This window comes from Oncorhynchus mykiss, chromosome 18 (assembly GCF_057628025.1).
Source record: "Oncorhynchus mykiss isolate SJ-2025 chromosome 18, ASM5762802v1, whole genome shotgun sequence".
In the NCBI taxonomy this organism is placed as follows: Eukaryota; Metazoa; Chordata; class Actinopteri; order Salmoniformes; family Salmonidae; genus Oncorhynchus; species Oncorhynchus mykiss.
In genome coordinates, this window is record NC_143039.1 from 46,641,710 (window position 1) to 46,656,965 (window position 15,256).

A 15,256-nucleotide genomic window follows, 5' to 3' on the forward strand; every position below is an offset into this window, starting at 1 on the left:
ATTTATCATCATTAGTCATTTAGGTCAACATTGGATCATTCAGAGATCCTCACTGAACTTCTGGAGAGAGTTTGCTGCACTGAAAGTAAAGGGGCTGAATAATTTTGCACGCCCAATTTTTCAGTTTTTGATTTGTTAAAAAAGTTTTAAATATCCAATAAATGTCGTTCCACTTCATGATTGTGTCCCACTTGTTGTTGATTCTTCACAAAAAAATACAGTTTTATATCTTTATGTTTGAAGCCTGAAATGTGGCAAAAGGTCGCAAAGTTCAAGGGGGCCGAATAATTTCGCAAGGCACTGTAAGTGTGTCGGAACTTTGTTTGTTCCTCCGTGCGTTTGCACGGCTTCTCTGTGGTCGAGGGCGTTGTACCCTTTGATTGTGCCATTCCTGTGTTGGTGGTCTTTCTTATGAAAAACACGCTTCTCAGACATCCCTGCTCTCCTGCGTCTGACTCCTACACCTACCACCTAGACGCACATTGTCACAGATTGAAGTGGATTTAACAAGTGACATCAATAAGGGATCATATTTTTTCTTGGATTCACCCGGGCAGTCTATGTTCTGTTATGTATACTCAGTGTACATTCAAGATGTGATACTGATTTTCACATTGGATCTTGATAATGATCTCACAGTCATCCTATGAGAGTCCTCCAGCCTAGTGTGAATAAAAACCAGCAATGTACAGGGCATCTCAGGACCAGGTTTGGGAGTAGCTAATCTAACCCAAACTACTAACGCACCCATAGGCTAAACACACTACATACATAGTTTGGTACATTGACTGTAGGTCATTTCAGGCCACAGTCCAATATCTCTTGTGGCGAACGGAAAAGTCCTCTGACTCATGACAAAGAACTCTGGGATAGTTTTGACCAGATGTCTGATTAGACTTTTCTTTTCTTTGACTTCTCTACATTTACGGCCACTTATTTGGGTCTGGGGAATAGATGGAGATGTACTCCGGTTCACAGGTGCACAGAGGTAGCCTCTATTGGTTCCACTCGAACATGATGTTCATTATGATTAATGAGCAGAAAACCCGCCAGGAGATAAACGATGTCCAACGATAGAGTCAACCATGCAAATAAAAAGGAGATTGTTGTGGGTTTGTGGCACAAAGATTAGACTCACCGAGACTATAAAACTCTAGAGATTACAGTTTCACGCCACATTAGGACCCCTTCGCCAACTGAGTGGGGGGGGTCAAAGGTTATCGGCTGTATTTACAGAGTTGCTGGGTGTCAATCGGTCTATCTCTCAACCTGTTTGTCTCTCTGACTGGCTGACTTTCTGTTGACCTGTCTACCTCTTTTTTTACCTGTCTGTCCGTCTGTCTGCCTGCACTTGAAAAAAACAAAAACAGGGCTACAGAATTGATACGGTAAATGCATATTGAATTATTTTTATTTCAACATACATTCAAGGGATGGAGACACTGATTTGACTTTTGGTGAAATTTCTATTTCAGATCGGGAACCGAAGAAATTGCAGGCTCCCTTATCAGGGAGATGTTGAGATTCTGCGATTGGGAGGTCTGAAAAATGGCATTTCAATGATTGGTTGTGGTAAGAAGCAATTCCGGATGAATGAAAATAATGTGACCTAATCACGGAGAGGGAATGTATAAAAGTGATCTGCAGAAAGCAGACAGGCTGAGATTCCTAAAGCTTTTGCAAAGTTAAGCTAATCGTTAATATCCGTTTTGTTGGCCAAAAACCAATGTTGCACTAAAAATAAATTATATATATATAGTGACCGTCTCAAGGTGAATGCTGATGTGTTATTCCAATATGAGATATTCAGTATATTTTAACAAGCTTGTAAGACTGTTGTATTATATGAAACACTCACGGGTTTACATTGAACTTTAGTATTGATGCATTTTTTATGTGCGTAGCAAGCGGTGCATAGCCAATGCTAAACCAGTGCTAAAACACAGTTTCAGCACCTTGGACCAGTCCTCATATGTATATTAACGCTGCACTTTGTAGCAACACACTTGAGCAAGAAATGACTCATAAAATGTGATGCCACATTAGAAATATTTCAGCACCATGGACAGAGAAAACAAACTAAAGCCTTAAATTCATTTTAGCTTGGACAGCGCCTCCATAGAGCTCTTAATGAGAGACTATTTCTCACAGCTCTGCTGAGCTGTGGTTATAGGCTGGAATGCCTGCTGATAGATAGACTGTCAATTGATTTGTTATTTTCCCCATTTCCCCCTAAACCTCGAAGTGTTCAACTCTAGGTAATAAATTGAATGTATGACATACTGCTCTCGGACTTCTTGCAATCTCGCTACAGTTGTCAACATAGCAGACCTGGGTTCAAATAGTGTACATTTTCTTTTAAATACTTTAGCTGTGCTTGTTTGAGCTTGCCTGGTGCAATGGATTCAATGGAATTGTCCCAAAGGGGCAACCCCCCACCCACCTGACACACCAGGCAGGAACCCCAAACGCTAGAAGTAAACGAAATAAAACAATTAACGGGTAATGGGTGGGTAGGGTTAAGGTTATGCAACATAAACACACATCTTCATTGGTCTTCTTATACTGAAGAGATGCACACATAACAAGCTTGTTATGGGAACAGTGAGCGAGTTAATGAGCCAGGGAATGAGTGAGTGAAGGAGGGATCTTGCACTTTTTTTTTTGCTTAATTGTGTCATTAGTAACATACATGTTATCAGCGAATGCTCCTATCAAGGCTATACGTATTCAGTGTATTGCACGTCTCCATTGTTAAGTCTGCAGAGATACTGACATGCCGTGGATGTCTCTGTCTGGGCACCTCTATTAGGTTCCCTCTCACCAAGGCTGGGAGTTTACAAATCATCCTCCCAATGATCTGGTAATGTCTCCTGTCAAATTAGCTTCGAGGCTTCCTTCACCTGGCCAAGTTGCAGATCTGGATCTACATGATATTTGGTGGTGAGAGAGACATGTTTGGTGAAAATGCACTATTGATACATTTTGATTAGATTTGATTTGTTTTTCAGGTGACTTTTTTTGTTGTCGTTGCTTAAAATTGGTCTATTTTCGGGAACAAGGAGTGTCACAAGACTTAAAGTGATAGTTCGCTCCAAAATCAAGGTTTTGCCGGATGTTTTTAGAGCTCCACAGTGGGTTAACGGCCCCGTGCCATCTGCTCCAGCTTTATATCCATATTCAGCTATATGCGCCTCGATCTCTATTTTCATCGTCTCTATTTACTTGGGATTGACGACTCGTCTTGACATCAGACCACTATTGAGCTCGGAAAGCATCGGACAAACTTTGAGTTATAGCCTTGTTAAATAGAAAATGGTATTGTCACTTCACTGTATTCAGTCAAGCTACCACTTCATTCATGCCTTTTGCCTCAACTTTCCTTTTCTGCTGTGAGGGGAAAAAATGAACGTGTCAATTGCTTGTGGGTTTTTTTAAAAATAGAAAAAGTCAAGGCAATTAAGTCCATTGTATTCCCAGTCAGAACAGAGAAAGGGAGAATTCTGACATTACATTTTTATCGTAGACTAAATTAAAAGTGTGCCGTCATATTTCTCTGAGAATATCGCTTGCTTTTAAACTCAATTATTAACAAAGAATGAATATGCTGTTTTAATTGTGCCATTCCAGTACTGAGGCTCCGCCTTCAAACGTGTGCAGAACTGCAGTGAATTCTTCATGGCGGCTTTCCAATACAATTTGCCTGTAATTATTCTCTGAGATGAATAGATTGGTTAGCTTAGGAGGATTTGGTTAGCTTTCGGATCTCCTTGAGGTATTTAATAACACACTCAGAAGCAGTGACTGTACAGAAATGATAGAGCTTGTAGGGTAACAGCCATGTGGTTTTATAGCCACTTAGTACTGTTTTACCTTTGGCAGCTTGTTTCAGCTGTTCCACGATTTGTAATAGATTCATGAAAGGCTCCTTCAGGTTCCTATCCCTCACCACAATATTCCTCATATTACTCTCGCTCTGACCTCACGACGAAGAGGTCAGTGCCCTGGTCTTCCAATTACAAAACAACAGGGTGACCAAGCAAGACGAGTGTCCACTTTTCCCGTTAATTGGGCACTATTTTTAATGTTTCACAGAACCGATCGGCGGCGTGGCAGCTCTATATTTACGCAGGAAAACAAGCCTCTAGAAAAATACCAGTGGATTCACTTGAAACATAACGGAGACATAGACACAGAAGGCAGAGGCTCACGCACGCGCGCGCCCCAGCACACACACACACACACACACACACACACACACCATTTCCCTTAATGATTACATCAAGATAAAAGGGATGTGCATGGTACAGAGGCGCATGTCTTCTCTTCTTCTCTGCTACAGTCAAACATTTTATGTCCAGCATAGAGGACAAAATGGCTGGTGCTCAGCAGAAAATATCAAAAAAGGATTTTCCTCTGTTATTCCCCGTAAGGGCTAATTATAGCACCTATTTACAGAAGTAGAACAATTGCAAAAGCCTAATGTTGTGACATCAAATAATTACCAGATCAACGCAGACAGGATTACAGTAATTAAAAAACACATTATCCTTCAAAGGTGTGTCTCTAACATATGCATGAATAAGTTATTTATCCGTGTGTAACAGTTTCAAGTCCCAAAATTCCCTTACAGTGGAAAAAGTTCAGCCCAGAGTTGAATATTATAAACAATTGCAATGATCATGTATTCCCCTAAGGCACACATAACCGCAAAGTGCAAGGCTTGAATTCTCTTTAGTGTTGTTTTATTATTATTATTTTTTTTATAAAGGTTTTTTTTTATAAACTGACTTCTTTTTTTGCTTGGAGAGAGAGAGAAGAGATGTGGGTGAGGGAGCAAGGAGGAGGAATATAGGTTTACAGATGGGTTTAAGGGGAGGGGGAAAGAGAGAGGGAAGGGAGGGAGGGAGTGAGACAGGGAGGGAGAGTTCTAATAAATATCTTGACAGCATACTGATACACCACTGAGAGTGTGTATCCCTCCACTCCATCGTAACAAAAAAAATAAAAAAATCCACAACGACAAGTTTAGCATTCAACACGTGTCGCGGGAGTGATGAAGAGGGAGGTTGCTAGGTGACGAGGCGTATATACTGAATTTTAACAAAATAACTGGTGAGAGGGGAAAGAGGGAGGGAGAGAGATGTAGTCAGCAACATGTAGACTCGCGGAGTAAAGAAAAGGTCGATACTGTGTATAGGTGCAACATTTGAATACATAGGCTACACAACGGGAGATAACCCGCAGGATATGGCCAGGAGAGGAATGGATGTATTGTGGATGGAGAGACGAGGGGAGAAGAGAGTCTTGGGCTCCTGAAAAACAGTGAGTATTTTACACCTTGCTGTGAGGGTGATATGTTTAGGTTTCCTTTAAGAAGTGTTCCAAGCTTTGCCCTTCAAAAATGTGCTGAATGTTATGCACGGGGGACCGGAATAGTGGCGTGGTGTTTCTCGAGGCTAAATGTGTTCATATTGGCAGCTAGTTTGATGGATAGGCAACAACCGGGCCGGTGAGCGAGGCTTTGACCCCTCTGTCATTGATGCGCTTGCATACTCCAAGTGCTCTGACTGATTTCCAGACGAACACTGCACAGGCATAACCTACTGTACATACACACACTGGCACGGGCATTTGTTCACACTCAAACACACACACACACACACGTTCTGAGTCACCACACATAACTTACATTAGTGATGAAAGAAATGTGGACCTTTTTTTTTTTTTTTTTTATCTCCCCCCAATCGGCGTTTTTAATCTGGGTACATTACCAGTCGCCGTTAGTGATACACATTGCCTTCGTTTGAAACCGGTTTATGCGCATTTGTCCCTTTCGATTGTTTTCTTGTCCACGGAGAACACGTTGTAGCCTTCTTTTTTTTGTTCATGACACATCTCTTGGTATTTGCCCAAGGCAGCTTTCAGATGTTGAATCAATCCTTGAGCTTTCTGTACGTACCCATCTGTCAGCTGTGCTCCCGACTTTGTGTGAATTTATTGGAAGACAGCTCTTTGAATTGCAATTCTGAACTGTGCAGAAGGTAATTTGCTCTGATCTTATCAGAATTGCTTCGGCAAAACTATCCCACGTGCACTGTTGGGTGTATATTGAGTAAATACCTTATCTATAGGCTGGTGGCATGTTTAAATCATATTTGCATCCTTAATCGGTCCATGCATATATTCTGATTCTTTTGAAAACCAATATTGCAGGCCTTTTAATTCTATCCTAGAGCAAGTTGAAACACGTTTTTTTTTTTTCAAGGATCATTATGTAATATATAGCCTTGAAGGGACACCCTCCATGTTTGGGGTTCTCAAGTGCTTGACGGCATGGGATCTCCAGACTGTCTGCCTGAAAACCCATTGTTCAGTTGACGACACTGTACCATACATGTTTTCTTTTGTCGGTTGTTCTGGACTGGACCTGTGAGCACGAAAGAGGGTGGGATTTGCAATTGGATTATAATGGACCTAGTTTCATGTGTCATACGTTTTCACACACACACAATGTGTAACAGGGCCATACAGTCTTATTCAGGTCATTTTCAGTGAAACCGATTGTGGAACTCGTCCTAATCCAAAATGCACCATTTCATCCAGTTAATCCTGGAAGGATGTTGAAAACACGTGTTACTTTGACTTCGGCAAAGCAATCTCTGAGCGATTCCTTTATGGAGGGAAACAAATCTGACAATGACAGGCCCAAGTTGCTCAGGCGAAGCTTCTTTCAGGCCGTTGTTTCAGCTCTTGAGTAACTCTGGACTTGTGGGGACGTGTCCCATTAAATCATCAGACTAATGTGACACTCAGAAGTGCAGGTCCACTGAGTAGGAGACAGAGGAGGTGGAGGAGAAGGGCTGCACCTGTAGCGTCACATTGGGATTCAGCTCTGTGCTTCCAACTTCCAGTTAAGGGTGGGTTGTGTTCATTCGGGCACACAACGGGAAAATGTTTTCAAGCAACAGAAAACCTTTTTCTTTGTGGACAAGTCCAGGTAGTTCCTTCCTGTTTGTCTGTTTTCTTCCATTTGATGCCTGATGCTCCTTTCATATCGAGCTCCTTTAGAAGGGTGATTCTTCATCCCTGAGAATTGCACTCAGTCTGAGGTGTTCCATTGAGTCGTTCGTGTATGAACGAATGGTTGCTGGCTGCGTGACATTATCAGTTACGCTGGCAGCCTTGGACTGAAATCCCCTGTTCTGTTAAGAGGGGGAACTGAGGCCATTTTAGCTTCATCTTCTTTAGAGACAAGCCAAGTGGCCCTGGCTTTCCTCTATGGTAATGGTGGTCAAAGTGTTGGTTGGTTTGGCTACGCCGGGGGAGCCGCCATGAAACCTGCTCAACTTTCCTGGCTGGGGGGAAAAAAAATGGGTTGAAGCCTTCGATCCAACTTAACGTTAAAGTAGTGAGCTGGAGGCGGGAGGCCTGCCGCGAGGTTACATCCAAAGACGACCGACCGCCTGAATGTACGTGACAGAATCATGTGATCCGAACCTCGCCTTCGACACACCCAGACCCTGTTTGAAGGCCACTCTGAAACTTCTGAACCATATCTTCATTCCAAGTGTTCTATCGTCCTTGTCTGGATTAGCCTAGCTGGGACTGCTGCATAGCCTTCAAAATCAACTTTGGGCCTCCCGGGTGGCGCAGTGGTTAAGGGCGCTGTACTGCAGCGCCAGCTGTGCCATCAGAGTCCCTGGGTTCGCGCCCAGGCTCTGTCGTAACCGGCCGCGACCGGGAGGTCCGTGGGGCGACGCACAATTGGCCTAGCGTCGCCCGGGTTAGGGAGGGCTTGGTCGGTAGGGGTGTCCTTGTCTCATCGCGCACCAGCGACTCCTGTGGCGGGCTGGGCGCAGTGTGCGCTAACCAAGGTGGCCAGGTGCACAGTGTTTCCTCCGGCGCATTGGTGCGGCTGGCTTCCGGGTTGGATGCGTGCTGTGTTAAGAAGCATGACTTTCAACCTTCGTCTCTCCCGAGCCCGTACGGGAGTTGTAGCGATGAGACAAGATAGTAGCTACTACAACAATTGAATACCACGAAATTGGGGAGAAAAAGGGGTCAAATTCAAAAAAAAAAAAATCAACTTTGGACCTCGAAGCCAGTTCTGCATTTTTTTTCGTTTTTCCCCTCTAATCAGGGACTGATATAGACCTGGGACACCAGGTGTGTGTGCAATTAATTATAAGGTATAACAGAAAACCAGCAGGCTCCAGACCTCTTAGGGTAAGAGTTGAATACCCCTGGCCTATTCAGATAGCTTACAATATGCTAGGCTAAAGGTAGGCATAAAGGCTATCATTCTCCGTATCAGAGCGCAGTGACCAAAGAAGGCGACCCCCTCGTTTATCACAAGCATATATCTGGGAGACGATATGTCCAAATGTTCCAATGAACTTTCAAAACAAAGAAATGCTCCTTTTCTGTTTTTTATCGGCTGTTGTGTAGTTCGGCAGGTCATAAATAAATGAGGGCTGCAATGATAACCGACTCAAGCTTCTTTCCTCGGCGACTCACTGAACTGGTGTTTTAACGGTGCCCTTTGTGTCACTGTTTCCATATCCACAGTGCAGCCAGCCAGTGTATATCCGTTGCAGATAGGCCCGTGGTATATCACGGCTATGGTGTCGGTGTTGCCATTTCTACTCTACGTCTAAAGCACAAAACCTGACAATGTCCCAACGATGAGGAACGGCGGAATGTTCATGGGTGACTCATTTGCCTTTACTGTGAGCTGAGCGCTCTTTCCAAAAAGTCTTCAGGTTAAAAGAAACGTCCGTCGGCTGTCGTCTTGATCTAGTACATTCCGGGGGCCATATAACCTTGGTGGTTATTTATTTAATTTGTCTCTCTTTTTTTAGGCTTGGGCAAACAGTTTGGTATGAAGGGACATGGAGGGACTCTGTACTTGACTATGGTGGGGCTGATACTATTCTAAATATATAATGCTAGCGATAATGCTTGGTGGACATCGTGGAACGGATTGCTTTGCTTTCTGTTAACATTGCGTTTTAATCGGGTCATAAATTCCATCTCCCTTAGCAGAGAGAGCTAACGTTTGGCTAATGGCATCGATTGTAAATCCCTTTCGATCAAATGTAAATTGACATTGCATTTGCACCCTTTGGCTTGATGAAGTTACTGCTTCTACCTGCTAGGCCACAGTCTCTTCTACCAGTGCAACCGGAAACGTCTGTCTTCATTTAGCTTCCTCTGAGGAGAGCAATTGAGCTTCAGTCAACTACACTACGACTCTGACCGACACAAATGATTACACATCTCGGATCAGCTGTGTTTTTGTATTTCTTTCTGAGTCAGTTCTACTGACAGGCAGGTTTAGTGTTCAGTTGCTTGATTGGTAGCTGGTTGGACGAATCTGACAGAGCCGATGAATACCGTTTGATGAATCAGTCTGTGGACCTTAACACACAGGCAGGTTTTTGGCACAAAACCCCTGTACAGTATGTGCAGTACATGTCTAGGAATAGAGGGAGAGGGAGCTGAATGAGGCATAAGAGAAAGACAGTGTATAGAGACCGAAATAAAGAGTTGACGTTTGTGCGTTGCCTCTGGTATACATTTTGTTTTATTTTCTCTATTCTTTCGTTTATCCCAGGCGTGCCTTCCCTGCAATAGCTGTGTTTGTGTACAGACCCTGACGATTTCTTTGTCTCTGTTTACTCTGTTAACTTTTATTCCACCTTAGCACCAAACCATCCAACAACAAAACAACAGCCAAGGGATTTTTACATACTTCTATCTGAAATAAATAGGCCTACTGTCAGACACATGGATTTAATAAAGCTGGTCATAGAGCTTTGTTTAACAATATGGCCGCTCATTTGGGAGTTTCCATTGTGCCCGGGAATGCAACAGGTCGTTAATCTGCAGTGGCACCGCATTGGGCATGTAGATAGGCACCTTTGCCAGTTCTTTACTGTGGTGTGACAACCTAAACACCCACTGGAGGAGACCTGTAATCCGCCAGCTCCCCTGGGGTCATAGTTGAGGATCGTGAGCCAGCTAAATACCAACTCATTAGGCCTGGCCAAATGGGGCTCTGGAGAAATAAAACCCTTAGAAGCATGTGAGAGGCTGAGGGAGCAAGAAATAGGAGAGGGGAGAAGGAGACACAAGGGAGGGAGAGGGATAGAGAGGGAGTGGGAGCAAGAGTATTTGTAAAACAAATTTGGTGTTATTTCTTACATACAGCCGGAAATAACTTTTGGGTATCAGAACCGCGATAACCAGCATTTTGACCAGAAATATGACTTTCCAGAATTTCCAGATCCTTTGTTCGTACTCTCCAAGGCAATTTAACTTATCCCAGATTGAACACCATCTACCATTTCCGAGTTCTATTACTTGCTAATGTTCAGTCCATGGACAATAAGGTAGACGAGCTCAGGGCAAGGATCTCCTTCCAGAGAGACATCAGGGACTGTAACATACTCTGTTTCAAGGAATCACGACTCTCTCCGGATATACTGTCCCCGTCCATACAGCCAGCTGGGTTCTCAGTACATTGCGCAGACAGGAATAAAGAACTCTCGGGAAAGAAGAAAGGCTGAGGTGTATGTTTTATGATTAACTGCCCTTGGTGTGATTGTGATAACGTACAGAAACTCAAGTCCTTTTGTTCACCCAACCTAGAATACGTCACAATCAAATGCAGACCATATTACCTCCCAAGAGAATTTTCTTTGGTTATAGTCACAGCTGTGTATATTCCCCCTCAAGCCGATACCACAACGGCCCTCAAGGAACAAGGATCTACACTGGGCTTTGTGCAAACTGGAAACCACATATCCTGAGGCTGCATTTATTGTAGCTGGGGATTTGAACAAAGCAAATCTGAGGAAAACGCAACCGAAGTTCTATTTACATATTGCCTGTAGTACTCACGCTTCAAAAACTCTCAACCATTGTTACTATCCCTTCCGGGATGGCTAGAAGGCCCTCCCCTGCCCTCCTTTTGGCAAATCAGATCACAGCTACATTCTGCTCCATCCTTCCTATAGGCAGAAACTCAAACAGGAAGCACCTGTGCTACGGTCTATTCAACGCTGTTCTGACCAATCCGGAATCCATGCTTCAAGATTGTTTTGACCTCGCGGATATGTTCCGGGTTGCCTCTGAGAATAACATTGATGTATACACTGACACGGGGACTGAGTTCATCAGGAAGTGTATAAGGGATGTTGTTCCCACTGTGACTATAAAAATCTACCCAAACCAAAAACTGTGGATAGATGACAGCATTCGTGCAAAACAGAAAGTGCAAACCCCCACATTTAATCACGGCAAGGTGACTGGGAATATGATCGAATACAGACAGTGCGGTTATAACACAGTGGCACTGACGCGGTCCACTCTCCTTCTCCGTGGCTGACGTAAGACACTTAAGCGTGTTAACCCTAGCAAAGCTGCCGGCCCAGACGGTATCCCTAGCCGCGTCCTCAGAGCATGCACAGGCCTGCTGGTTGGAGTGTTTATGGACATACTCAATCTCTCCCTATCACAGTCTGCTTTCCCTACTTGCTTCAAGATGTCCACCATTGTTCCTGTACCCAAGAAAGCAAAGGTAATTGAACGAAATACCTATCTCCCCATAGCACTCACTTCTGTCATCATGAAGTGCTTTGAGAGGCTAGTTAAGGATCATATCACCTCCACCTTACCTGACACCCTAGACCAACGAAGGAGCTGATCGTGGAATTCAGGAGACAGCATTGGAGAAGGTGAAAATCTTTCTCGGCAAACACATCACTTTGCAACAGCGCCTCTTCAACCTCAGGAGGCTGAAGAAATTTGGCTTGGCCCCTAAGACCCTCACAAACTTTTACAGATGCACCATTGAAAGTATCAAGTCGGGCTGTATCACCACCTGGTACGGCAACTGCACCGCCCCCAACCGCAAGGCTCTCCAGAGGGTGGCGCGGTCTGCCCAACGCTTCTCCGGGGGCAAACTACCCGCCCTCCAGGACACCTACAGCACCCGATGTCACAGGAAAGCCAAAAGGACATCAACAACCCGAGCGAGCCATGGCCTGTTCACCCAGCTATCATCCAGAAGGCGAGGTCAGTACAGGTGCGTCAAAGCTGGGACAGAGAGACTGAAAAACAGCTTCTGTCTGTTAAATAACAGACTGTTAAATAGCCATCACTAGCCAGTCTCCACCCAGTACCCTGGCCTGAGCTTAGACACTGTCACTAGCCAACTACCACCCAGTTACTCAACCCTGCACATTGAGGCTGCTGCCCTCTGTACATAGACATGGAATCACTTGTCACTTTAATAATGTTTACATACTGTTTTACTCATTTCATATGCATATACTGTATTCTAGTAAATGCCATCCTGTTCAACTAATGCTGTATATAATACTATTCTATCCTATATATTCTACAGATATACTAAATATTCTATTCACATAATGTCTATACACCTACCTACCTACCTACCTACCTACCTACCTACCTACCTACCTACCCACCCACCCACCCACCCACCCACCCACCCACCCACCCACCCACACGGACTCCGACATTGCTCGTGCTAATATTTATTTTAGATTTGTGTGTATTATTGTGAATTGTTAGATATTACTGCACTGTTGGAGCTAGAAACACAAGCATTTCGCTACACCCGCAATAACATCTTCGAAATGTGTATGCGACCAATACAATTTAGTTGGATTTGATTTTAGAAGGAGAGCGAGAGGAAGAAAGAGGTTAGGGAAAGAGGGACAGGGAAGAGATAATGGAAGAGAGACTGAGGGAGAAAGAGATAAATAGGGAGAATAAGATACAAGAGAGGGAGAGGGATAGATTGAGAGGAAGTGGGGAGAGGGAGAGGGATAGATAGAGAGGAATAGATGGAGAGGGAGAACGGGACAGGCCAGGGATAGATAGAGAGGAAGTGGGAGAGGGATAGATGGAGAGGGATAGATGGAGAGGGATAGAGGGAGAGGGATAGATGGAGAGGGATAGATGGAGAGGGAGAGGGATAGATGGAGAGGGAGAGGGATAGAGGGAGAGGGATAGAGGGAGAGGGAGAGGGATAGATGGAGAGGGAGAGGGATAGATGGAGAGGGAGAGGGATAGATGGAGAGGGATAGAGGGAGAGGGATAGATGGAGAGGGAGAGGGATAGATGGAGAGGGAGAGGGATAGATGGAGAGGGAGAGGGATAGATGGAGAGGGAGAGGGATAGATGGAGAGGGAGAGGGATAGATAGAGAGGAAGTGGGAGAGGGAGGGATAGATGGAGAGGGATAGATGGAGAGGGAGAGATGGAGAGGGATAGATGGAGATGGATAGATGGAGAGGGAGAGGGATAGATGGAGAGGGAGAGGGATAGATGGGGAGGGATAGATGGAGAGGGAGAGGGATAGATGGAGAGGGAGAGGGATAGATGGAGAGGGATAGAGGGAGAGGGATAGATGGAGAGGGAGAGGGATAGATGGAGAGGGAGAGGGGTAGATGGAGAGGGAGAGATGGAGAGGGATAGATAGAGAGGGATAGATGGAGGGGGAGAACGGGACAGGCCAGGGATAGATAGAGAGGAAGTGGGAGAGGGATAGATGGAGAGGGAGAGGGATAGATGGAGAGGGATAGATGGAGAGGGAGAGGGATAGATGGAGAGGGAGAGGGATAGATGGAGAGGGATAGAGGGAGAGGGATAGATGGAGAGGGAGAGGGATAGATGGAGAGGGAGAGGGATAGATGGAGAGGGAGAGGGATAGATGGAGAGGGAGAGGGATAGATGGAGAGGGAGAGGGATAGAGGGAGAGGGATAGATAGAGAGGAAGTGGGAGAGGGAGGGATAGATGGAGAGGGAGAGATGGAGAGGGATAGAGGGAGAGGGATAGATGGAGAGGGAGAGGGATAGATGGAGAGGGAGAGGGATAGATGGAGAGGGAGAGGGATAGATGGAGAGGGAGAGGGATAGATGGAGAGGGATAGATGGAGAGGGAGAGGGATAGATGGAGAGGGAGAGGGATAGATGGAGAGGGATAGAGGGAGAGGGATAGATGGAGAGGGAGAGGGGTAGATGGAGAGGGAGAGGGAGAGGGATAGATGGAGAGGGAGAGATGGAGAGGGATAGATAGAGAGGGAGAGAGAGAGGGATAGATGGAGAGGGAGAGGGATAGATGGAGAGGGAGAGGGATAGATGGAGAGGGAGAGGGATAGATGGAGAGGGAGAGGGATAGATGGAGAGGGAGAGGGATAGATGGATATGGAGAGGGAGAGGGATAGATAAAGAGGAAGTGGGAGAGGGAGAGGGATAGATAGAGAGGGTGAGGGAGAGGGATAGATAGAGAGGAAGTGGGAGAGGGAGAGGGATAGATGGAGATGGAGAGGGATAGATGGAGAGGGAGAGGGAGAGGGATAGATAGAGAGGAAGTGGGAGATGGAGAGGGATAGATGGAGAGGGATAGATGGAGAGGGAGAGGGATAGATAGTGAGGAAGTGGGAGAGGGAGAGGGATAGAGGGATAGATAGTGAGGAAGTGGGAGAGGGAGAGAGATAGATGGAGAGGGAGAGGGATAGATAGTGAGGAAGTGGGAGAGGGATAGATGGAGAGGGATAGATGGAGAGGGATAGATAGAGAGGGATAGATGGAGAGGGATAGATAGAGAGGGATAGATAGAGAGGAAGTGGGAGAGGGAGAGGGATAGATGGAGAGGGAGAGCGGGACAGGCCATGGATAGATAGAGAGGAAGTGGGAGAGGGAGAGCGGGACAGGCCATGGATAGATGGAAAGCGGGACAGGCCAGGGATAGATAGAGAGGGAGAGCGGGACAGGCCAGGGATAGATAGAGAGGGAGTGGGAGAGGGAGATGAACTGGTCGATAGAGGGGAGAGAGATAGAAGGCGTCAGAACAAACATGAGCAAGATACCAGGGGGGGGTCGAGGGAGCATCAGGCACCCTCAGAATCCTATATCCCACTGGGCACACACTGGTGGAATCAATGTAATTTCCACACCATTTTAATGAAATTGCATGGAACCAACATGGAATAGATGTTGAATTGACGTCTGTGCCCAATGGAATCCGTTCCGCGGCTCATTTTTTGTCCTCATGTCTCTCCTTCATAGAAAAGTCATTTAGCAGACGCGTTTATCCAATGCAACTTATAGTCCCGCACGCAAAGATTTTACATATGGATGGTACTGGGACTCGAACCTACTACCCTGGTGTTATCTGTGCCATGATTTGCCAACTGAACTCCAAAGGACCATGACAT

General features: G+C 45.3%; 1 protein-coding gene across 1 annotated transcript in view; it reads left to right on the plus strand.

The window, feature by feature from the left end:
- The first annotated feature begins 5,083 nt into the window (after positions 1-5,083).
- The window catches only part of LOC110496813 (uncharacterized), a 63,206-nt gene continuing 53,033 nt past the window's right edge, over positions 5,084-15,256 (plus strand). Inside the window, exon 1 of the mRNA XM_036952719.2 lies at positions 5,084-5,325. Coding sequence (XP_036808614.2) covers positions 5,270-5,325 — 56 coding nt within the window. The 5' untranslated portion in view covers positions 5,084-5,269. The remainder of the gene's footprint in view (positions 5,326-15,256) is intronic.